Raw genomic sequence first — 22,789 nt, 5'->3', positions numbered from 1 at the left:
ACGAAAGAAATATGGCTCTGTCAACCATAGCCAATATTTTGAATCAAAAGCTTGAGTTTTTTGGATGAATATAGAGAGAAAGTGAAAGAAATGTTGTTTTTAGTTCATAACAATTGAAACAGAGAGAGTGTAAAGAGATTTACGTGCATTAAAGGGCATTAAAAGCTCCAAACAGTTCGTACAAGGTTGTTGCCACTATTCATTGCAGTGGCAATATTGTAAATACTTGAAGAAGATGAGGTTGAGACAGTAAAGAAGCCATTTTCGAAAAAAAAAAAAAATGTTAATGGCATTTTCGTAGATAGAATGCAGGTGTGGGGTTAAAATCTCAAAAAAAAAAGGAGTCAAAAGAAAAGGTTAGTTTTCTGTTTGACTTCAAGTTTTGAGTCACTTTTGCAAAAAGCCCTAGAATCTATTGTTTGTTTCATTTGAAATTTGATTTATTGTTTGCAATTAATTAATGTTTCTTCTTCAGCAGCTATCATCAAAACTGCGAAAACCACGTATATTTGTCATCTTCCGGTAACTGAATAGCTCAAAAAGTGTGAATCTTTGTGAATCTTTGCATTGTGAATCTGAGTCCTCAAGTGGAGATTGAGGTGTTTGATTCTCAGATGGTACAAAAAATAGAGAATGTGATTTTAGGAGCTTTTATATGGTGGATATGCTCTGTTACTCTTTTCTCCTTTTTGCTATTTTACTTAGTATTTTTGAGCTGAAAGAAAACCAAAAAATACAGAATGTGATTTTAGATTCTGTTACTTCAAGAATAAGTAGCAAAAAAAAATTGAGAACAAAAAAAGAAAAGAAAATCCATTTAAGATATTATTTTACATGTTTTCTCAAACTCCGACCAACATAAATAAAAATTAAATTTTACAAATAATTTTTTTTTCTTATGTGGTTACCAAGTTCAATTTTACGAAAAATCTACAATAATATAATTACATACATCACACGACAATTTTATGAAAATCTACAATAATATAATTGTGTACTTTAAAATACATGTCTATTTTATATTATATGGGTCAAATATATTAATTAAATAACTAATATTACATAAATAATTATATAATTAATTATACATTTTAACTCAAACAATTTTTAACAATAATCTACTGTAAAAACTAAATTTAGTAAAAACATGAGATAATCTACGTAAGTATATAAAATTAAAGGAAAAATATGTGAATTTAATTTACAAGTTTGTTTCTTCTAACAAAAATGAAAAAAAAAAATCTCACAGGTTTTTTTTATGATCATCCAACTCCAAAAAATCATAAGAAATGATGTAATGTCACGTCCAATTCTTAATATATAATTAAAACATAGATTATTTAACAAAATAAAATCATCTTAAACCTTTTAATAAAAAAGAAAAAGAAAATCATATTTTGAAAAATAACAAGTAATATTTATTTAAAAAAAATTATAACTAAGTTTTCAAATAACATGGTTTAGTTAAGGGCAAATCTCCAAAATAGCACATTTCTATGTTTATATCACAAAAATAGCACTCAAAAACCAAAATGACCAAAATAGCATTTTATCTTTTGAAAATTTTAATTTTTTTATTTTTCAAAATTTGAAATCTTATCCCCAAAACCTCATTTCTCAACTCTAAACCCTAAACCCTAAACTCTAAACCTTAAACCTTAAACCCTAAACCCTAAACCCTAAACCCTAAACCCTAAACCCTAAACCCTAAACTCTAAACCCTAAACCCTAAACTCTAAACCCTAGACCCTAAATCCTAAATCTTAAACCCCACCCTTTAACTCTAAACCCTAAGTTTGTGATTTTTGATAAAACATTAAGTGCTATTTTTGTGACTTTTGACCTTGAATGCTAGTTTGAGAACAAAAATTTGATTTAGTGCTATTTTTGTCTTTTTTTCTTTAGTTAATTTTCAAATACAATAACATGTACAAAATTGTTATTTTTAAATAATAATAATTTAAATTAAATATTTACTCTAAATACTTAAATTATTTGTCAATTTTCTGGCGGACCGGTCCTAATGTAACTATATAAAAGGATACAACACAAGTCAGATAGACATGTTACCGTCAACATCTTGTTCCTTTGTAAACCGGAATCCAACACAGTCCGGGCTAGATTTTTTTTGTGTTTCGCTATTCCCTCGGTTTCTATAATATCATCCAAAAATATGTGAATTTAATTTACAAGTTTGTTTCTTCTAACAAAAATGAAAAAAAAAAAATTTCACAGGTTTTTTTTTTGATCATCCAGTTCCAAAAAATCATAAGAAATGATGTAATGTCACGTCCAATTCTTAATATATAATTAAAACATAAATTATTTAACAAAATAAAATCATCTTAAACATTTTAATAAAAAAGAAAAAGAAAATCATATTTTGAAAAATAACAAGTAATATTTATTTTAAAAATATTATAACTAAGTTTTCAAATAACATGGTTTAGTTAAGGGCAAATCTCCAAAATAGCACATTTTTAAGTTTATATCACAAAAATAGCACTCAAAAACCAAAATGACCAAAATAGCATTTTATCTTTTGAAAATTTTAATTTTTTTATTTTTCAAAATTTGAAATCTTATCCCCAAAACCTCATTTCTCAACTCTAAACCCTAAACCCTAAACCCTAAACTCTAAACCCTAAACCCTAAACCCTAAACCCTAAACCCTAAACCCTAAACCCTAAACTTTAAACCCTAAACCCTAAATCCTAAACCCTAAACCCTAAACTCTAAACCCTAAACCCTAAACCCTAGACCCTAAATCCTAAACCCCACCCTTTAACTCTAAACCGTAAGTTTGTGACTTTTGATAAAACATTAAGTGCTATTTTTATGACTTTTGACCTTGAATGCTAGTTTGAGAACAAAAATTTGATTTATTGCTATTTTTGTCTTCTTCTCTTTAATTAATCTTCAAATACAATAACACGTACAAAATTGTTATTTTAAAATAATAATAATTTATATTAAATATTTACTCTAAATACTTAAATTATTTGTCAATTTTCTGGCGGACCGGTCCTAATGTAACTATATAAAAGGATACAACACAAGTCAGATAGACATGTTACCGTCAACATCTTGTTCCTTTGTAAACCGGAATCCAACACAGTCCGGGCTAGATTTTTTTTGTGTTTCGTTATTCCCTCGGTTTCTATAATGTCATCCAAAAATATGTGAATTTAATTTACAAGTTTGTTTCTTCTGACAAAAATGAAAAAAAAAAAATTTCATAGGTTTTTTTTATGATCATCCAACTCCAAAAAATCATAAGAAATGATGTAATGTCACGTCCAATTCTTAATATATAATTAAAACATAGATTATTTAACAAAATAAAATCATCTTAAACCTTTTAATAAAAAAGAAAAAGAAAATCATATTTTGAAAAATAACAAGTAATATTTATTTTAAAAATATTATAACTAAGTTTTCAAATAACATGGTTTAGTTAAGGACAAATCTCCAAAATAGCACATTTCTAAGTTTATATCACGAAAATAGCACTCAAAAACCAAAATGACCAAAATAGCATTTTATCTTTTGAAAATTTTAATTTTTTTATTTTTCAAAATTTGAAATCTTATCCCCAAAACCTCATTTCTCAACTCTAAACCCTAAACCCTAAACTCTAAACCCTAAACTCTAAACCCTAAACCCTAAACCCTAAACCCTAAACCCTAAACCCTAAACCCTAAACCCTAAACTCTAAACCCTAAACCCTAAACCCTAAACCCTAAACTCTAAACCCTAAACCCTAGACCGTAGATCCTAAATCCTAAATCCTAAATCCTAAACCCCATCATTTAACTCTAAACCCTAAGTTTGTGACTTTTGATAAAACATTAAGTCCTATTTTTATGACTTTTGACCTTGAATGCTAGTTTGAGAACAAAAACTTGATTTGTTGCTATTTTTGTCTTCTTCTCTTTAATTAATCTTCAAATACAATAACATGTACAAAATTGTTATTTTAAAATAATAATAATTTATATTAAATATTTACTATAAATACTTAAATTATTTGTCAATTTTCTGGCGGACCGGTCCTAATGTAACTATATAAAAGGATACAAACACAAGTCAGATAGACATGTTACCGTCAACATCTTGTTCCTTTGTAAACCGGAATCCAACACAGTCCGGTCTAGTTTTTTTTGTGTTTCGTTATTCCCTCTGTTTCTATAATATCATCCAAAACGCGCTCCTCCCCCCTCCTAATATGTCGTTGATTCTAACTCATAACACCGCATCAATATTATACATGTACGCAACAAAGTTCCATTACTCAATCCAAATTCTAATAAGAATGTAACTATATATAAGGATACAACACAAGTCAGATAGACATGTTACCGTCAACATCTTGTTCCTTTGTAAACCGGAATCCAACACAGTCCGGTCTAGTTTTTTTTGTGTTTCGTTATTCCCTCTGTTTCTATAATATCATCCAAAACGCGCTCCTCCCCCCTCCTAATATGTCGTTGATTCTAACTCATAACACCGCATCAATATTATACATGTACGCAACAAAGTTCCATTACTCAATCCAAATTCTAATAAGAATGTAACTATATATAAGGATACAACACAAGTCAGATAGACATGTTACCGTCAACATCTTGTTCCTTTTTAAACCGGAATCCAACACAGTCCGGTCTAGTTTTTTTTGTGTTTCGTTATTCCCTCTGTTTTTATAATATCATCCAAAACGCTCTCCCCCACCCCCCACAATCTCTGTACGTGTTACACATTAACCGATGTTCTAACGGGGGAGAGAAAGCGGGGACAGTGTCCCTCTCCGGCAACGTCCTCTTACATGGCCTCGTATAGAACCCGATGTTCTAGAAGATCAGACAGAACGTTCCTCATGTTGTCTAGCGACACGGGTTTGAGCAGCACGCCGTCTAGACCAAAGCTCATGCATTTCTCCTTTGTGGATTTGTCGGTGTTACCAGTGAGCGCCACGAGCAGTGGCCTTTGGTGGCGTTTAGTGAATTTCTCGTGTATACGGAGAGCGATCTGGTAGTTTTCGACCCCGGGGGTGCACACGTCCATGAAGACCACTCTGTGCTCATGGGATACAACTCTGAGACACTCCTCGTTTGAACTCACCGTGGTCACTTCGCATCCAAGGTGTACAAGAAGTCCCTTCGTCACCATTCTACTTACCCTGCGACCAAAAGCAAACATCAAATCTGATAACAAACAGCAGAAAGATAGAACTAATAGGCTTATACTAACCCATTCTCATCCATGACAAGAACCTTAAGTCCAGCGAAATTAACATGCTGTGGATTGGCTGGAACTTTTGGTATGCCAGACTGTTTAGATTCGTTTGAAATTGCAAGTTTAACATCAAAGATAGCAGTGCATCCTTTTCCAACACCTTCGCTCTCAATCCAAATGTTACCCTCCATCAGATTCACAAACCTTTGTCAAATGTGCAAACTATATCAATACCATTAGAGACGAAAACAAGAACGAAAAGTAACGACACTAAATAAGGCTCAACCTCTTGGAGATGGCGAGACCAAGCCCACTACCTCCCGAGCTTCTTGTCGCTAAAGACTGTGTTTGAGCAAATTTAGTGAATAGCTTGGGAATGTCCTGTGGATTTATTCCTGCTCCCAAGTCTTTTACCTATGGTTGAATAATCGTCAATAGTAAGATCTATGAAAGTACTCTCATCCGTGGTTTATGGGACCAAAGATACTAACCTTTACTCTCAAGTAGAAATGACTCCCAGTTGGCACCACGAAAAAGTCTGGAGGAGCTCGGTTGTCTGACTTTGTGACAAGAGCAGTTACGGAGATACTACCTTGTTTGGAGAACTTCACAGCATTACCAACTATGTTTAATATTATCTGCATTAGCCGTTTCTCATCCCCAACTACAAACTCTGGCAAATCTGGTGCGAGGTTTAGTGTGATGGGCAGTTTCTTAACAACGGCTATAGGCTTAATCAGATTCAGGACCTGCAACAACATTCAGAAATTTCAACCAAAACTCTAACTTTTAAAACATGAAGCTGTTCTAAAGTATACAAACAATGACATGCAGGAGTAGGCATGCGGCCGAACCAAAATTCTCCGTTAGTTCAGTTAGTTCGGTTCAGTTCGGTAGGTTTATAAAAACTTTGATTTTCAGTTCGGTATTCGATTAGTTTGGTTTTTCAAAAAAAAAATTTTGTTAAACAAATTTTAAACCGAACTAACTGAAATTACCAAAATTTTAAACCAAAATTACCCGAATTTAATCAAAATATAATCGAAAACAAAAACTCCGGTTAATTTCGGTAAAAAATTTAAAAACGGAACTATCGGAATACTGACCAAACTTTTTCCGGTTCAATTTGGCAAAATCTTGGTCGAACCAAACTACCTGAACTACCCAAACCCGCAGGCCTATGCAGGAGGAAAAGATATCGTGTTACCTCTCTAAATAAAGTATGAAGATTGAATGTCCCGAGCTCAAGTTGAAGACTTCCATCTTCAAGCCTTGAAAGATCCAAGACATCATTCATCAAAGTTGCCAAAAGGCTACTGCTTTTCAGTACCGTCTCCACCATCAATCTCTGTTCAGGTGTTAACTCCGTTTCTTGAAGTAGGGAAGAGAGCGCAATGATCGCATGCATTGGCGTCCGCATCTCATGGTTCATAACCGCCAGGAAATCGTTACGGGCACGGATCGCTGTTTCCGCTTCTCGTCTCGCTATATCAAGAGCCACATTCTGCTCCATCAGAAGGTCCCTAGCTCGCATCGACTCTTCAAGAATCGCAGCATGTGAGAGAGCCACAGCCACCTACAATTTAAAAAAAAAGAGTTCAGACAAGCTCAACATCAGACATAAACTGAGTTCCAAAATGTGTATAAAAAAACCTGATCCGCAACGACTTCGACTAGCTCCAGCTCATGAACATGCCACTGCCTCGCACTATCCGAAGGAAGCATCAATACCATAAGAGCGTATCTCTTCGTCGAAAGCTCAGGCCAGTCATTAATCTGAAAATTCGAAAGGTGGAGAAGCGGAACCCTCACAGCCACCACCTCCCCGAGGAGATACTTCCCGGAGACAGGTCTCAGCCTCGCCACAGGGGAGTTAGGAGATATCTTCACAGCTCTACTAGTACCAAACACTTGGTTAATCACCGGCAACTGAATAGGCACCGTGTACTCAACGGGATGCTGCTGACGAAGCGTATACGAAAGCTGCAACTCCAAACCAGTCCTAGTCGGCATCCACAACGCACACTCCTCCAACGCCAACGTCCTCCCAAGCTCAACTAGTGTGGTTTTCAAGATCGTGTGCCTATCCAGCGTGCTTCTAATCTCATGAGTCAGCATCCTCACGTGCCTCCCAGTCTCCTCCTGAGTCCGGATTAATCCCATCTCTCTGTCCAGCTCAGCAGCCTTGTTTTTCAAGAAGAGCTCGCGCGTCTTGACGCTGAGGAGGTCGGGGATGATGTGGACTAGCATCAATGCAGTAGCGCAGGAGACGACGGCGGTTAAGACCTTGGCGGTGGTCATCACGAGGGCAACGGTTCGTGAATGGGTGGTGAAGGTCCATAGGTTGATGAGGTGGGTGGCGCCGCAGAGGACGATGAAGGCGCCGAACTGGACGAGGACCCATCTGTAAGGGAAGACGGCTGATTTTTTGACGAAGTAGATGAGCTCGAGGGGGATTGAGAAGTAGGCGACGGCGATGAAGAAGTCTGAGATGTATTGGTACTTCATTAGGAGCTCGTCGGCTGGCCATTGAGGCTCGATGCAGTTGCAGACTTCCATCATATGGTTTGAGACTGTAACAGAAATCGAGAAATTAGGGTTTATATGTAACGGATCAAACTCGATTACGTTCTGTTTCGTAAACGTGAGTAGCTGGAACAGAAGAATTCGAATCGAAATCGATATGCAGAATAGTTCGTGATAAGATTACAGAAGAATTAGATTAATCAATCAGTTTACTATGGGATCGGAGAAGAAGCTTACTTGATCGGGAAAATGAATCGAATCGAATCGATTTGGGATTTTGAGAGAGAGAGACGACGGAGGAGGAGCAAGAAGAAGAAGGCGTTGGCAGCCTTTTTTATCAAGTCCAAAGAAAAATTGGTTGGGTTGGGTTTAACACTTCTCTCTTTAACTCTTTTCTTTTTGGTAGCTGTGTACATAATTTGTTTTTTCTTTTTGGTCTAATGTAATATGAATTTGTTGTCTTTTTAATATGTTATGATGACTAATTTTTCTTGGATTAATTATAGATGGTAAGAAAATTGAGATAATTCGGAAAGAAATCTCCATGCTGGTGAAAGAACTTAGGAACAATGTATACACTTGTGTGTTAGGTGTAGTGAAGTAAAAAATGAGGGGAAAAGGAAAGAAATGTATACACTTTTGTGTAAGATCCAGCACTCTCTCTCTAGATCGACGTTTATCCTCTTCCATATCTATCCTTTAATCACGCCTTCGTCAGTTATTATTACAGTAGTTATAACCTCGTCACGTTCCTTGGTTTATTCTAGTACTTTGACCCATTTTTTGCTTGATAATAGTTTTCCTGGCTACTTTCCCTTTGTCTTAGAACTTTTGACTTGGTATTTTTACACTAGTCATAGTCACTTCCAAATTGTATTTTCTCTTGATCTCTTGAGCCATCTCCTGTTCTGTAATTGTTGATCACTTCAACATTTTAGACCTCCATGATCTAACAAATATATGATTAGTCACATAGACTTTTATTTGCATTTTATATCTTCTCTTCACATTATCATATATGACTACCTGACTCTCCATGTCAGAACACTTTACATCAATCTTCAAAGCCTGAGACCTATAGAGCTTAATGTTGTATCTAATTTTCAGAGAATATCTGAGAACCGCAAGCTTGAAATCTCTTTAAGCTCTTGTTCTGCCTCGTTTTCATCATCGCTAGATGACAAAAGATCGGGAATCCTCTCATCATCCCAAATATTACCTCCATTGTTTACATTAATACTCCCAACTTCCTCATCTCTCGCAGCTTCTCAAAAGTCGTCTTATAAGTTTCATTTTTCTTTGATTTGATACCTAAACCATCATTAGATTCTTCATCATCAAACACATCATAACCATCGTCACCAACAACAATGCAATAGTCTCTACTGCCCGGGTGACGTTAGCGGTCAATATCTCTGTATTCTTCCAACTATGGGCTTTGACGCAATGGAGGAGCTTCAACTCTAGCTCCAAAAACTTCAATTTCAGGCGACTCTCCACTTTGTGATTCACATCAACATTGATGTCCTTCCAACTTTGGGCGTTGATGCGGTAGAGGAGCTTCAACTCCGGCTCCAACATCTTCAGTTTCAGGCGTACTTTCAGTTATCAAGACGCCATTGTCTCCGACAACATGTGTCTCAGGTTCTCGTCAACTGCTCCGAGACTCTTCAACATTCTCCCGACTAAGTAGTCTCTTGTGTGACTTGAAGTAAACGAAGTGCTTGACATATAAGAACCAGCTGAATATGCATTAAATTAGCCATCCCCACCAAGAAGTTCACCTATGAAAACAAACCGGTGAATATGATGGAATTACTAGTTAAACAGTTTGTAATTTTGAATTGTAACCAGTTCAACAACTATAAATTAATACCAACAATTTTAATTTCTTTTCTCCCTAGCCAGATTTCCTATCAACTACTCTTGGTAACACATTTAATCGTCCACAATCACACGATATCAAAACTGAAATGACGTCTACGTGTGGTATCAATACGGCAAAAGACAGTTGAATCACATGAATCTCTGGAAAAAGTACTTGGAGATATTAAAAAAAAATTGAATGAAGTCAAATCCACCTAATTCGATAATTGCCGACCGAGCATATGACTATATGAGTAGAGGTTCCACACTGTAGAAATGGGACCAAAGATATTAAAAGGAGGAAGGAGTGGATCCCATACGTAACAAGGACAAGAGATTGAAAATAGAAACCTACGGGTATGGTTGGCTCACACTGGGCCACAAGTAACCCTTGTGGTTACAAATCTTCACTCCCATCTATAATTCTCCTTCTCTGTCTTCTTCCTCTTCTTCTCTAACGTTAACATATCCCCTTTGGATTTGATCTTATTCCACTTCATCTATCTCACAAGGTTAGTCTCTCTCTCTGCATCAAAAATTCAATCTTTATGATTCCTTATCATAAATCATGGATTTTTCCTTGATGGGTTTGTGCTAGATTACCTTTACAATCAAGAATTTGAGTTTCATCGAATTGATCTCAAAGCTGCTTACTTTTGGTTTACAGAGATAAGTTGTTAGGTTTGTGTTATATCCCAATGGCTCTTAACGTGAGCAAAGTTGTTCCCCGTAGTCCCATTTTAGCGAAGAGGGTTAACGCTTCAAGATCTCAAAGGGTCTTGCTAGCTTTCTCACCCAAAAAGGGCTCCTCCTCTGCTGAAGAATTACTACAAGGTCTTTCTTGTACAAAGCCTGTCACTTTTGTTACTTCTCGTAGATCTTCTTCTTCTTCTACTTTGTGTTTTCTTGGGAAGTCTCAAGACACTGAAACTAAACCACACGAGGATCCCCCTAAGTAAGTTAAGATCTTTTGGTTCTTACTTCTTATCCTCCATAGATCAAACTAGTCTGCTTTTTTCCTGTGTTAGCTGATGAGTTTCTTGGTGGTGTTTTCAGCTCTCAAATTGTACAAAAGGAAGGTGAGAAGAAAGTGATGCCAAGTAGAAGAAGCAGCTCAAGCCAGGTTTTGGTGGAGTATGTGTCTAATGATGCTAAATTTGTTAATGAAAGGGCTCGTAGTGACTTTGTTCTTCTTTCTCGGTATATTCCTCATTATCCTGCGTTTTTAAACATTACTTGTCATTGGAGAAGGTCTCTTAGGTCCCAAATCTTTTCAGTGGCATTATGAGACTTGACGCTCGTGCGCGTCAGGACGTTGCTATTCTTGGTTCAGGGTTCCTTAAACTTGATGGTAAGTTCTGTAATTCTAAATTCTCAATCCAAGATTTGGTTCTGTCACATCTAATTTATCTTTTGGGTTTATCATGTAGCTCGGGCAAGAGAAGATACAGAGAAAATAGACCGTAATGTCAAGAGAAAGGCCGAGCGCCTTCATCATATTGCTAGTGTATGCTTATCCTCTCATTTATACATTCACAGATATGTACTTTTATCTATGTTTTATTTCTCTTTATTGGTTTATGTCAATAGATATTAAAGAACATAGCTCAGTCTAAGTTGAAAAATGCCGCTGATAAGCATTGGAGTGACGGCGCCTTAGAGGTATGTATGCCCATCCGTTTCATTTTCTGTGAAGTTTTTGTGTAACTAATCAGTGTATGTATCTTTTCTAGGCTGATTTGAGGCGTGCAGATTATCGTGCTAAACAACGGGCAATGGAGGATGCATTAATGGCTTTAGAGGTAAAAGCAAAGTGTGATATGTTATAGTACTGATGTTTTTTGGATTATTTTTGGTAATGGTTACACTTGTTGTGGTTGTAGTTCATCAAGAACATTCATGATATGATGGTGCAAAAAATGGTTGACAGCTTGTAAGAAAGATGCATACATCCTTGACACTTGTTGTTGCTTGAAAGCAAGATCTTAATTTATTATTGTCATTTTGATAGGGTTACATCTGAAATTGGTACCACGGACCGCATATCACTTGAGAAGAATGGCAAAGCTCTAGATTTTTTCCCAGGGGAAGTTTCATCTGATCGCATATCTGCTATTGAGGTCTGATTAAATTGGAAAAAAGAAGGCTATGTGTTCTTAAGTATTCTTCTCTCTCTCTCTGAGGGTTCCTTGTTGATGTTGAAGCAGGAAGCTTACAAGAGTATGGCATCAGCGCTCTCAGAAGCCGATGGAATTATTGACTACACTGACCCTGAAGAGGTCTCTGTCCAAAGCCGGTCTTGTTTTATTTTTCTTTCCTTTGTTACATTCACAGAAATAATGTGTTTTGTTTTTGTTTTAACAGCTTGAGTTGTTAGTCACAACTCTGATAGACCTTGATGCAATGGATGGTAAAAGTAGTGCATCTCTCTTGGCTGAATGCTCAATCTCTCCAGACGTCAATACAAGGTAACGTAAAAACCAAATGTGTTGTGTTACTTATCTTAACAACTTTCTTTGTGTGAGTTCTTCACTATTACACACGTTACAAATGCAAAACGTTGATGACGAAACGCGTTGTTTGGTGTAGAAAAGCGTTGGCTAACGCCTTGGCAGCTGCACCGTCGATGTGGACACTTGGAAATGCAGGCATGGGAGCATTACAGGTAATAAACACTCTTGCAAATCTTGCACTTGATAACTGTTTTTTGCAAATGTTTGATTGTTATCGTCCCATTGGAAGCAGAGGCTTGCGCAAGACAGTAACCCAGCAATTGCAGCAGCTGCTTCGAGAGCGATCATAGCGCTGAAGAAGCAGTGGGAAGTAGAAGAAGGTGACTCACTTAGGTTTATGATGAACTTTGAGAAACCGAGTGATGATGATGATAAAGAAGAAGAAGAAGAAGAAGATGGAGACAGTGACCATGACGAAATCTGAAGAAAATGCATTTTTCATGTAAAAGAATATTAAGTTTGTAGATAATTTAGAGTTCATAATAACTTTAGTTAATACAAAAACGAAATCATATGAAATATGTAACTATGGATGGGTAGAAATATGAGATCCATGCTATATTAAGAACTGCCGAAACCGTCAAAATATTAATTTATATAATATTAATATAACTTGTTATTTTTGTCATCAACTTAAACATATACTCATCAATTTAGACCATGCTAACCAAAAAAAAGATTATGTATTATGAAACCAAAATATTACTCGCATGTATACGTTATTTGAAACTTCCTATAGTACGGAAATCATAAAGGACTTGGAAGCTAAAACTCAAGATGTCATATTTCTAAGACAGATTCTCTTATAACTTTTAGAAAGAAAAAAACTAAATTTAAATGAAAGCAAACACTATTTATTTGGTCAAATAAAAATCACTTGAGATATGGAAGTCTTGAATTAATAATAGATTGGTAACATTCGTAATTAGTATCTTATGCAGGCTGGGATTATAAATGATTTGTTGGTTTAAATCCTATTTAAATTCCTATTAAGAACTTTTCTTTTGAACAAAGTCTTGTCAAGGGCATGACTGGTTTCTTCGCCACGCAATCTTTTGCGGTTGGTAGCGGTTGTTGGCGTTTTGCAACAATCACTCAAACCGTTCCAAATCGATTCAAACTGCTCTAAACTTCTTAAATAAAAAAACCGGTTCTAGCTATCGTTTGTGGTTGCGAGCAGTTGCGCAAAGGTAATTTTTTTCTTTTTTTAAAACAATATAAATACAAAAATAAAAATAAAAGTTTTAAATTGAAATAATAGAAAGACTTAAAATATAACTATTATTATAAATAAAATATAACTATATTTATAACTAAAATTTTTATAATTATATAAAATGTAACTATTGTTATCCCGCAAACGCACCAATTTATAACCGCAGTACCAGTTGTACAAATCTCTTAAAACCGTTTAAAACCACAACCATCCGCATCTAAGGATGGGTTGCGGGTCAAACCTGCCCCGCTGACCCGTTGACCCGCATGTTTCAATTTTTTTTGGTCAAACAATCCGACCCGCACAACCCGAGAACAAATATATTTATACTTGCATCCGCCCCGATTAATTCTGCGGGTAACATGCGGGACCTGCGGGTTATATATATATATTTAAATAATTATTTAATTTAATTTTTCTAAAAAATACTATAAATAGTATATTTATAATTAAATTTTTATATATTTTAAAAATTTTAATTAAATTTTTATATATTTTTTAAGTTTTTTAATTATTATTTTTAAACATTCCTGTATTTTTCTAAAAAAATATATTTTTTTTAACAAAAAAAACATTTTTTTGCGAGTTGACGGATACCCGCGATTCAAAATTCACCGACTCGCATCCATCCCGCATAAAATACTCATAACCGCACCCGCATTTGCGAATCAATTTTCTTCTAATTGTTCGACCCGTACCCGTCTTGCAGCGGGTCAAATGGGGCGAAACCCGCGACCTAAAACTCAAATTCTCAGTCTTATCTACATTCGTAAACTCCCGCAACTGCAACCGATCGGGTTAGACCGATCAGGCCGTAAGAACCTAAAAGATGTATTTTCGCTAATTATAGTGCTTGTTTTGTAAACACAGATTTTTAACAAAACGCGTAAACGTCTCTTAGCTGGCAAGTTCTCTTTTATCGCCGACCTTTGGTTTTTCCAATTAATATCTAAAACAAAAAGACGGAAAACACCCCCATAATAAAAATTATTAACAAGTTTGCCCCCATTGACCTAGACCTATTTAAATATCTATCTCCCTTGAGCCGAAAACACGTTCCCCCATTCTCCCAATTTCTCAAAGACGATAAATCCCTAATTCCCCCAATCGATTCGCACGAGCCGATTTCTACATCTTCTTCGATCCGTCTTTTGATCTTTCATCTGGTAAAATTTCGATTCGTCTTTTGCTAATTGTTCAGCTAATTTATATCCGTTGATGATTCGTCTGAATGAATTCGATTCGTTTTCACTTTTCGATTGAGAATTTACGTCTGTTTTAGGTTTAGATCATAGGAATCTGTAGATCTAGCGCTTTGAGATATGAGTTTCCGTCGGATCTTTGATTTGTATATATGAGGCTTGAATTTATATCTCTATGCGATGAATCTGTTGTTTGATTTGTTAATTTTGATTGTATTTTCCAGATTTAATTGAGCTGAAGATGGCGGACTCATTGAGTATGTCTCTTGATGAAATGGTTAAGAGGAGCAAGGCCGCTAAAAAGTCTGCTGGTAAAGGAGTTTCCCGCGGTGGAGCTAAAGGTGCTGGAAGAGGAGCTGGTGGACCTGTTCGCAGAGGTCCTCTAGCTGTGAAAGCTAGGCCGTCATCATTCTCAAACAAGGCAAGCTCACGAATCTGGGATCTTCTCTCTGTATGATTGGAATTCTGAGTTTGCACACCAAATAACGAAGCATAGCGTTTGATAAACGAGTCTCTAAATGTTCTTGGAGAAGCACTTTTGATTTTGCATTCGCCTTAACACACTTTTAGCTTTCAAAACTTCCTCTGGGACTCAGACTACAAAGCTCTTCTAACATCTACTAGTTTATGGAGGAGTTTTCTTAGAAAAGCCTCTTCCTTGTCCTTGTCTACTTAGTGGTCTATATGGCCAAATATGATGATTTCAACAGGCCTAGATGAGCAGAAGTTTTGTACTTTTAGTGGGGGAGCTGTATTAGTCCACCTAGGGTCATCTGGATTGATGACTTTCGTGGTGGTTGGGGGGAATTTCAGCAAACTTAGATAGTCTCTTTAAGTTGAGGAATGTGCACGATGCATGAAGTTCATGTTTTGCCTCTTGCTACATCTGGAATTTCTTTGGAGTCTGATGGCTGTCTCAGTTTTTGATTCTCCAAGGACTATGTTTTTGGCATCAGAGACTGTGATATCACCAGTGAGATTTGTATGAAGCTGATCAAAAATTGCTTGTTTTCACCACATTTTATCCTTCGATGGTTCTTGACTGGTATAGGACTTTCAGATAAAAGGGTGGCTTCTCGTCTTTCAAGAAATTTTGTTGATTAATGTGGCTTCCCAGATTCTACAGACCCTTTTGGCTGACTTTATCTGTTCCACTTAACAGCTTAACCGCAGGAAGAAGAACTTGCCATGGCAGAATGGTTTGTTTGAAGAAAGCATGAGATCTGTTGGAGTGACTGGAATAGAGGTTGGAACTACTGTTTATGTTACCAACCTTGATCAGGGAGTAACAAATGAAGATATCAGGGTATAGCCTCGACTTCTATGGTTCAGTGCTTTGTTATTATGGTCCGATGAGGAGTTTCCTAAGAAAACGTTGTGCTACCATGTGGTATCTAGGAACTCTTTGGTGAGATTGGAGAGATGAAAAGATATGCAATTCACTATGACCAGAACGGGCGTCCAAATGTAAGTTCCAACATATCTTGACTTCTGTTTTTTTTTCCTCGCTCTGGTTCAAAGGTCTTTACAGATGTGTGTGTGTGTGATACAGGGCTCGGCGGAAGTTGTGTACATGAGAAGAAGTGATGCATTTCAAGCTATGAAGAGATACAACAATGTCCTGTTGGATGGAAGGTCAATGAAATTGGAGATTCTTGGTGGAAACAACGAGGTTGCTCCTGTTGCAGCTCGTGTTAATGTAACCGGATTGAACGGAAGGATGAAGAGAACTGTTTCCATTGGGTATGTAGCCATTTCTTGTAGCATAGTTGAGATTGCGTGTCTTTGATGATCAAGCGTGAAGACTTAAGTGTCTGATTCTTGCAGACAAGGAATTAGAGGTGGGAGAGGAAGAGGAAGAAGTGCAGCTCCTTCTATGAGACGCCTTCCAATGTAAGTGATATCGCTTACGTTGCTTTCATCTAATCATATGTGACCGATCATGTATAGGTTTTATAACTAATCATATCATACATTCTATTTATGGCAGTGGAAACCAACAAGGAGGTGGCGTAAGAAGTGGCCGAGGAGGGTTTCGTGGTAGAGGCCGAGGCCAAGCCGGTGGTGGCAGAGGGAATAAAGGCGGCCGAGGCGGAAAGAAGGCGGTGGAGAAGTCGGCTGAAGAACTAGACAAGGATCTCGAAACATATCACGCAGAAGCAATGAACATCTCTTGAGCAAACTCGATGTCTCTGCATCTTGCTCTGTGCTTTATCCTTGTCTAATGTTATCTTTTTCTTTCTCGAATACGCTCTTTGCTATAATTTCTTTTAGGATGCTCTGCTTTGGATTATTTTTTATCGTCTCTTTTACATCACCTGGTTGAAGTTTAAATGAGATTTAGTTGTAAATTAAAAGCTCTCGCATAATAGTGTCATCTTTTGCTTTCTAATTGGATTATTTAACTACATTAATGTGTGTTTATACATTTATTGAAGAATATTAACCGTCTTTCCATTCAAATTAGTACTTGCATCCCGTTCCAGATTATACATCCAACAAGTGGTGGAATTATTTATATATGTATGAAGCTTTGACAACAGTTTAGTTAAAAAAGTGAATTTTCACTTTTCAAATAAGAAAATGACAATATAAAAAATCGGTATCAAAAGTCAAAATAAACTCAGAAAAGACAATGGAGTTAATTTAAGAATATCAAAAAGGAAACAAAATAATTTCTAACGACTTAATTTTCCATATATTATGCTATATAAACCTAAAACTCAACACACAATCCAAAAAACTAAATTTAATTTGTTAACTAAATGGTTACCAAAAGAAATTCAATTAATGAGAGACAATAGAGTCAAATTTTCAGGAAATATATTTAACTTATGCGTATAAAAAGCATATAAGCCCTTGGTTTTTTGAGTCCCAGCAATTGTTCGTCTTCTCCGAGTGCGAATGGCTGAACCTTTCGTGTCGTTTATTTCACTCCTGCTCAAGACGCAGCCGGACTATGCTCTTGCTCATCCTCGGCAGAAACCTTTCAATGACACATTACGTCAAGCTATGCGGAAAAGAATGTAACAATCTTCTTTCTTTCTTTCTTTCTTCCAATGCTTTTATTCCCTTTTCACTGTATTGACAATATCTCCATCTCTCCAGTACTGTTATCTTACAACGGAGTCGCCCTACCCCGACGACCGACACTCCAAGACTCCAAAGGTTTCCCTCTATATACACAGACTATCTAGAGTCTAAACTTATGAACTCGGCCAACTCAGAGGTTCGTCTCAAACCTTTTTTACCAATTCTGATTTTATCCATATACAGTTCACTCTTCTTGTTATTGATGATTTGATTCTTGTTGGCAGGAGGAGTACTCGAATCCACGAGATCTTGAAGTTCGCATACATTATCTTGAGAAGGAAGTTAAAGAACTATGGTACCGTCTCCGTCATATCTCAGATAGACTCAGCGCGCTTCCGGACACTTTGATAACTCAGATACTCTTATACCTTCCCACCAAAGATTCCATCAAGACAAACTTTTTATCGAAGAGATTTAAAGATCTATGGCTTCAGGTCCCAGGACTAGAGATGCACTCCCATGAACTTGCCGCCATACAGAACTTCATCGCCACGTTTCTCCAGATCAACCGTGGCTCGCGTCTCCAGAAGTTCAAGATAACGTACAACGGGCGCAATGTTTGTAGCCACGGGATCAGTGAGTTCATCGCCGGAGTGATTAACCGTGGAGTTCAACAACTAGACGTTGGCAGTAGCACACTCAAGCGTCCTCTCACCAACGATCTCGTACCTGTTAACATTTACAAGAGCAACACTTTGGTTTCTCTCAAGCTTGCAAACGTGGGAATGCAGAATCCTCCTGAGTTTGGTGTTTCTCTGCCTTGTCTCAAGACCGTGCATCTCGAAGACATTACCACCAAGGATCCTTTGATCGTAGAGAAGCTCATCTCAGGCTGTCCTGTCCTTGAAGATCTGACGGTTTTTAGGGCTTTTGATGACAATGTACCGGTTCTGCGTGTGAGATCTCTCAGTCTGAAGAGGTTTTGTGTGAAGTTTAGTCGTGCCAGAACAATTCATGGTAAAGAGTATGCGGTTGAGGTTGATGCTCCGGGTCTCAAGTATCTGAACTTCAGAGATAATCTATCTGATAAAGTTGTGGCTAAGAATCTGAGTTCCTTGTTCAAGATCGACATTGATACACAATTCAGTTTTGGTATGAGCACTACTATTACCGTGCAGATTAAGCAAGCTATTATCAGTGATTTTCTCAAGGGTGTTTCTGGTGTAAGACATATGATCATCTCTCAGCCTACACTCAAGGTAATACATTTATAACAAACAATGAATAAATTGTTTTTTTTTTTTTTTAACACCAAATAAATTGTTATTATGTTTGTTGTTCTTGCAGATCCTTTATGCTTGGATGAATAATGGAGCGTTCACCAAATTTCGCAACTTAACTCGCTTAGAGGCTTCGTTCTGCACCGTCTTATTACAAAGGTTGCCACATTTTCTTGAAGGTTGCCCGAAGCTGAAACACCTCACATTGGTACATTCTTGTTACTAAAAACTTTATGATTTTTTTGGCCTAAGAACACATAAACTAATTTTGGTTTTTATTTTATTTTGTTTGGCAGTACTTGCTTTATTTGAAGGACTTAGAACCAGAGAACCTTGAGCTTACCGTTGTGCCTCAGTGCTTACTATGTACGCTTGAGTGTGTTGAGGTTAAAGAAGTGGCCACGGTGGAGAAAGCTGGGAAGAAAAGAGCGAGGTACATCAAGAAAACCAAAGTATCGAAACACAAGAAGAAGATTTGGATTGAACTAGTGAGGTATATTCTTGAGAACTCGTTAGTCCTCAAGAAACTCGTTTTGTGTTTCTCTTCTGCGACCAATAGCGTCTTAGAGATCTCGGAGGCGCTTCCTACGTTCACAATACGTTCTCCCGGATGTGAAATCATCAACCATCTGACATCTCTTTGAAGATCTTTTTAGGAAGGAATAATCTCTTTGAACCTTATGTTTTTTTTTCTCCAGTGTAAAAGAAAAGCTAAGTTATAGTATTGCTATACTTACCTTAAGTTTTATATAAGGTTCCACTTTTTTGAATGACAGATCAAAAAAGGACATTAAATGTTTTTCGTTGTTTACAAAATAGAATTCAACACAATTTGGCCCAATTCTAACGACGTTATGTTCAATGAGGTCACGTTCCTGCCATTATGCTACGTTGCAACGGGGTTTACTTGCCCAAGAAGAAACACAAGGCAGCCGATGGTTTATTGTGTCAAATGCAGTCGGTGGATCGGTAGCAGCTTGTGTATGTCCTTGAGTGTTCATGTTGTCTTTCACCCGAAAGATATTTTATGCATAAATTGAGCAGGATGAAGGCAACAGAGTGTTAAAAGTCAGATCACACCTGGTGAACCTATGAAAAAGGTCTTACTATGATTAATGGACGCGTTTGGTTCAAATGTTGCTTGTTGATTCCGCAAGCATCACACTTTCTTCCCTTGATCCTTCACGACGGTATTCAAGGAGGACATTCCGGAGTGTTCAAAACTTTGAAACGAATCCAGTGTTCTTTTCATTGGCATAATGTACTCCATTCTGTCCAATAATATCTATCTCAGTGTGGGATTTGTCAGACCCATACGACATCCACACTATCGCTGACATGACTATACTTCAACCCTTAATGAAGATTTTCCTACCTCCAATATTGGTAATTGTGGACAGACTAAGAAAATGCACACTTTTCTTTGGCATGAAACACCCATTTACTGCATCGGATATTGCTGAAATCTTTGTGTGTGAAGTGGTGAATTTACACAGTTTTCCATCATATATTTTATGATACATATAAAATCTTTCTCATTGGATTTTAGCGTGAATGCTTTCGGGTTTTAGGTACTAAACTCAAATATAGTATTGCGTTTCATCCATAAACAAACGAAAAACGGAGGTCTTTTAATGTTGGGTAAGCTTCAATAGCTTGCAGCTCATGTTATTCTTAACAAGCTGGTTAGGGATGAAAGGAAGCTATTTACTTGTATTAGTTTTTTATTTACCATTAGAAATAGGAAAAAATGAAGTTTTCTATTTTATTTTAGGAATATTCCTATAAATTTTCAAAGTTGATTTGTGACTTTGATAATAAGTAGAAGATTAAGAATACAAGAGCTTTTGAGTGTTTAGTTTTGAGATAGTTTCTAAACATTAATAAAGAAAGTTGTCTTTATACAATTGCTAAGTGTGTTCTTAAACACTATATTGAATCGATGCCTAGAGTCATATCTGAGATGTTTCTCTTCTTCTTAATTATCTTAAATTGCGTAGTAAGTATTTGAGCTGGGAAGATATCAGCTACAATACGAGCCATCACACTGCAATCAATACGACGCCTTTCAAGGTTGTTTATGGTCGGATACACCGACGTTTGTTCCTTTTGTACCCGGTTAAATTTCAAACTTTGAGCTGGAACAGTCACTTTGGGAATGCGACACCATGTTACAGGATTTGAAAGTTTCTTTGTTTCGTGTTCACGATTCCATGAAATATGTAGCAGATAAACACCCTCGCGATGTCACCCTTGAAGTGGGTGAGAAAAGTATGCTTAACACTGAGGGAGTATCTTCAACACTCTTTATTTCGTGGCTCTTGGAGTTTTATAAGTTGTAGAAAGCAAGAAAGAATGATGAGAATAAGAAATCTAAAACTAGAAATGAAGACTTTGAACAGATATAAAAAAATGGTGGACGTTTCTTGGCCTGGCTACAACCAAGACTTTTGTTGGCATCCTTTTGTTATTTATCTCGATGGAAATACGCCAGTAAATAATTTTCCTTAGTTCTCGTCGAATTTTCCTTCAAACAAAATCAAAGTGATGCCAACAAAAGTGATTTTGTTATGATTTTGTTAAAATGGGTCAAAATCACTTCTCTTTACGCCATTTGTCAAGAACGTGATCATGAGATTTCTTGGTCATGTTGGGATGATCAAACACGGTGATTTGCTTGTTGGTCCATTAAAAAGTAGTATAACCGATGGTTGGAACTAGGGTGGCCTAACTAGGTCGCTAATGTGGATATTGCGGCCACCTCTCAAATCTTCAAAATCCAATATGATTTTGGCTCGACAAAATGTATTGTCCATAGGTGATTGGTCGACCAAAATTTCCTCCTTTTGTTGATTTGAAGTCGGTTTCATTATTGTCCAGCTGCTGCTTCCCAAGGGTATTCATCAGCTGGCCGCCTGGAGTGAGAGATGAGCCGGTTAGGATCATATCATCCTCCTTCTCCTATAACAAGATTTGTCTTCAAATCTGACTCTCCTACATCAAAAGGAAACATGCATTAGACACCAAAAAAGTGATCAAGCAAAAAAGGCATGAATATATTAGCAAAGCAAATTTTAAGAATTTTTTTTTTTGGATTATTGAAGTCGTTTTACTTAAGTAAAAGGCTCTGAAGTCTAAACCAATCATGCTCATTGTTTTGCGGATATTACTTGGTTTCTATAATCTTATCGGTAGAGTCGATATGTTAATAGCGATTTGAAATGTTTTCGTGGTACATATATTATTCCATACATACGAAATAGGGATGAATTTAAGAGGGATGACTTAATTTGTACATCAAATTAATTTCATGGTATCATAAACAAATTTAAATAGGGATGATTTAAAATGGAATATGTCATTGTATATAAATCCAAGCGTACAGAAACCTTATTATAATATAAGATTTGCGTCATTAGTTATATAAAATAATTTATCTATATTATTAAAATATAAACACTATTCAATGATATTAGATGTTATATCACGAAAAGTGCTATTAAATTTAGTTTTGAATTATCATATGTAATTAAGAATAATTCTGTCATGTTAAAAATGGTTACAACATATCAATATTTAAATATTAAACATTAATTTTTTTTAAGATATAGTAGAAAAATCTTAAGATGGAAGCTTAAAAATATTTAAATAAGTAATTGCCAATATATTAAAAATCTTAAATAGCCTAAAATTGAACAAGGGTTTTGAATATTGTATTGGTCTACATATTTCGCTAGAGCATTTGTTCCATTTCCACACGTCCAAAATGAAGTAGTAACAATTTTCCTTTTGTTATTTTTGAAAATGTTAGATATATCATATTTATTATATACTATTTTATAATGTATTTTGTATAACGGGTCAGCAAATTTTATATAATAAATTCCATATAGTGTTAATTTAATTTATAGTTATTAC

General features: G+C 36.2%; 4 protein-coding genes across 6 annotated transcripts; 3 read left to right on the top strand and 1 right to left on the bottom strand.

The window, feature by feature from the left end:
* Positions 1-4,497: 4,497 nt before the first annotated feature.
* Positions 4,498-8,214, bottom strand: LOC106396643 (ethylene receptor 1). Its single transcript, XM_013837098.3, has 7 exons — positions 7,999-8,214; positions 6,889-7,808; positions 6,443-6,811; positions 5,727-5,984; positions 5,522-5,649; positions 5,251-5,439; positions 4,498-5,179 (listed from the first exon to the last, which is right to left on the bottom strand). The coding sequence occupies exons 2-7, from the start codon at positions 7,795-7,797 to the stop codon at positions 4,822-4,824; spliced, it is 2,211 nt and encodes a 736-aa protein (XP_013692552.1). The 5' UTR covers positions 7,798-7,808; positions 7,999-8,214; the 3' UTR covers positions 4,498-4,821.
* Positions 8,215-9,894: 1,680 nt separating this feature from the next.
* LOC106396716 (senescence-associated protein AAF, chlorolplastic) lies at positions 9,895-12,772 on the top strand. Of its 2 annotated transcripts, XM_013837186.3 has the most exons (13): positions 9,895-10,139; positions 10,295-10,582; positions 10,684-10,827; positions 10,905-10,978; positions 11,058-11,134; positions 11,218-11,289; positions 11,361-11,429; positions 11,511-11,560; positions 11,639-11,747; positions 11,835-11,906; positions 11,992-12,095; positions 12,217-12,292; positions 12,373-12,772. In XM_013837186.3, the coding sequence occupies exons 2-13, from the start codon at positions 10,326-10,328 to the stop codon at positions 12,562-12,564; spliced, it is 1,296 nt and encodes a 431-aa protein (XP_013692640.1). In that variant the 5' UTR covers positions 9,895-10,139; positions 10,295-10,325; the 3' UTR covers positions 12,565-12,772. The 2 variants fall into 2 exon arrangements, with proteins under 2 accessions (XP_013692640.1, XP_048616170.1); XM_048760213.1 differs by lacking the exon at positions 9,895-10,139 and having other exon boundaries at positions 10,277-10,582.
* A 1,549-nt stretch (positions 12,773-14,321) lies between these two features.
* Positions 14,322-16,968, top strand: LOC106396642 (THO complex subunit 4C). Of its 2 annotated transcripts, none has more exons than XM_013837094.3 (7): positions 14,322-14,522; positions 14,783-14,979; positions 15,721-15,864; positions 15,957-16,025; positions 16,111-16,301; positions 16,386-16,451; positions 16,549-16,968. In XM_013837094.3, exons 2-7 carry the CDS (start codon positions 14,800-14,802, stop codon positions 16,733-16,735), a joined length of 837 nt encoding a protein of 278 aa, XP_013692548.1. In that variant the 5' UTR covers positions 14,322-14,522; positions 14,783-14,799; the 3' UTR covers positions 16,736-16,968. The 2 variants fall into 2 exon arrangements, with proteins under 2 accessions (XP_013692548.1, XP_022551718.1); XM_022695997.2 differs by having other exon boundaries at positions 14,505-14,522; positions 14,783-15,626.
* Positions 16,969-17,128: 160 nt separating this feature from the next.
* On the top strand, positions 17,129-22,077 carry LOC106395886 (putative F-box/FBD/LRR-repeat protein At5g44950). Its single transcript, XM_013836212.3, has 5 exons — positions 17,129-17,584; positions 17,667-17,787; positions 17,876-18,850; positions 18,939-19,079; positions 19,168-22,077. The coding sequence occupies exons 1-5, from the start codon at positions 17,463-17,465 to the stop codon at positions 19,513-19,515; spliced, it is 1,707 nt and encodes a 568-aa protein (XP_013691666.1). The 5' UTR covers positions 17,129-17,462; the 3' UTR covers positions 19,516-22,077.
* The last annotated feature ends 712 nt before the right edge of the window (positions 22,078-22,789 follow it).

The sequence above is a fragment of the Brassica napus genome, chromosome C6, assembly GCF_020379485.1.
Source record: "Brassica napus cultivar Da-Ae chromosome C6, Da-Ae, whole genome shotgun sequence".
Taxonomy (NCBI): Eukaryota; Viridiplantae; Streptophyta; class Magnoliopsida; order Brassicales; family Brassicaceae; genus Brassica; species Brassica napus.
This window is presented reverse-complemented; position numbering and strand designations above follow the sequence as displayed.

Coding starts and splice junctions, on each gene's coding strand:
- LOC106396643 (XM_013837098.3), bottom strand. CDS start 7,797: ATGATGGAAGTCTGCAACTGCATCGAGCCTCAATGGCCAGCCGACGAG. Junction 6,812..6,888: donor TCGAAGTCGTTGCGGATCAG/GTTTTTTTATAC, acceptor TTTAAATTGTAG/GTGGCTGTGGCTCTCTCACA. Junction 5,985..6,442: donor TTCATACTTTATTTAGAGAG/GTAACACGATAT, acceptor ATGTTGTTGCAG/GTCCTGAATCTGATTAAGCC.
- LOC106396716 (XM_013837186.3), top strand. CDS start 10,326: ATGGCTCTTAACGTGAGCAAAGTTGTTCCCCGTAGTCCCATTTTAGCG. Junction 10,583..10,683: donor CCACACGAGGATCCCCCTAA/GTAAGTTAAGAT, acceptor TGGTGTTTTCAG/CTCTCAAATTGTACAAAAGG. Junction 11,135..11,217: donor GCCTTCATCATATTGCTAGT/GTATGCTTATCC, acceptor TTATGTCAATAG/ATATTAAAGAACATAGCTCA.
- LOC106396642 (XM_013837094.3), top strand. CDS start 14,800: ATGGCGGACTCATTGAGTATGTCTCTTGATGAAATGGTTAAGAGGAGC. Junction 14,980..15,720: donor CGTCATCATTCTCAAACAAG/GCAAGCTCACGA, acceptor TCCACTTAACAG/CTTAACCGCAGGAAGAAGAA. Junction 16,026..16,110: donor ACCAGAACGGGCGTCCAAAT/GTAAGTTCCAAC, acceptor TGTGTGATACAG/GGCTCGGCGGAAGTTGTGTA.
- LOC106395886 (XM_013836212.3), top strand. CDS start 17,463: ATGGCTGAACCTTTCGTGTCGTTTATTTCACTCCTGCTCAAGACGCAG. Junction 17,788..17,875: donor TGAACTCGGCCAACTCAGAG/GTTCGTCTCAAA, acceptor TCTTGTTGGCAG/GAGGAGTACTCGAATCCACG. Junction 19,080..19,167: donor AGCTGAAACACCTCACATTG/GTACATTCTTGT, acceptor TTTGTTTGGCAG/TACTTGCTTTATTTGAAGGA.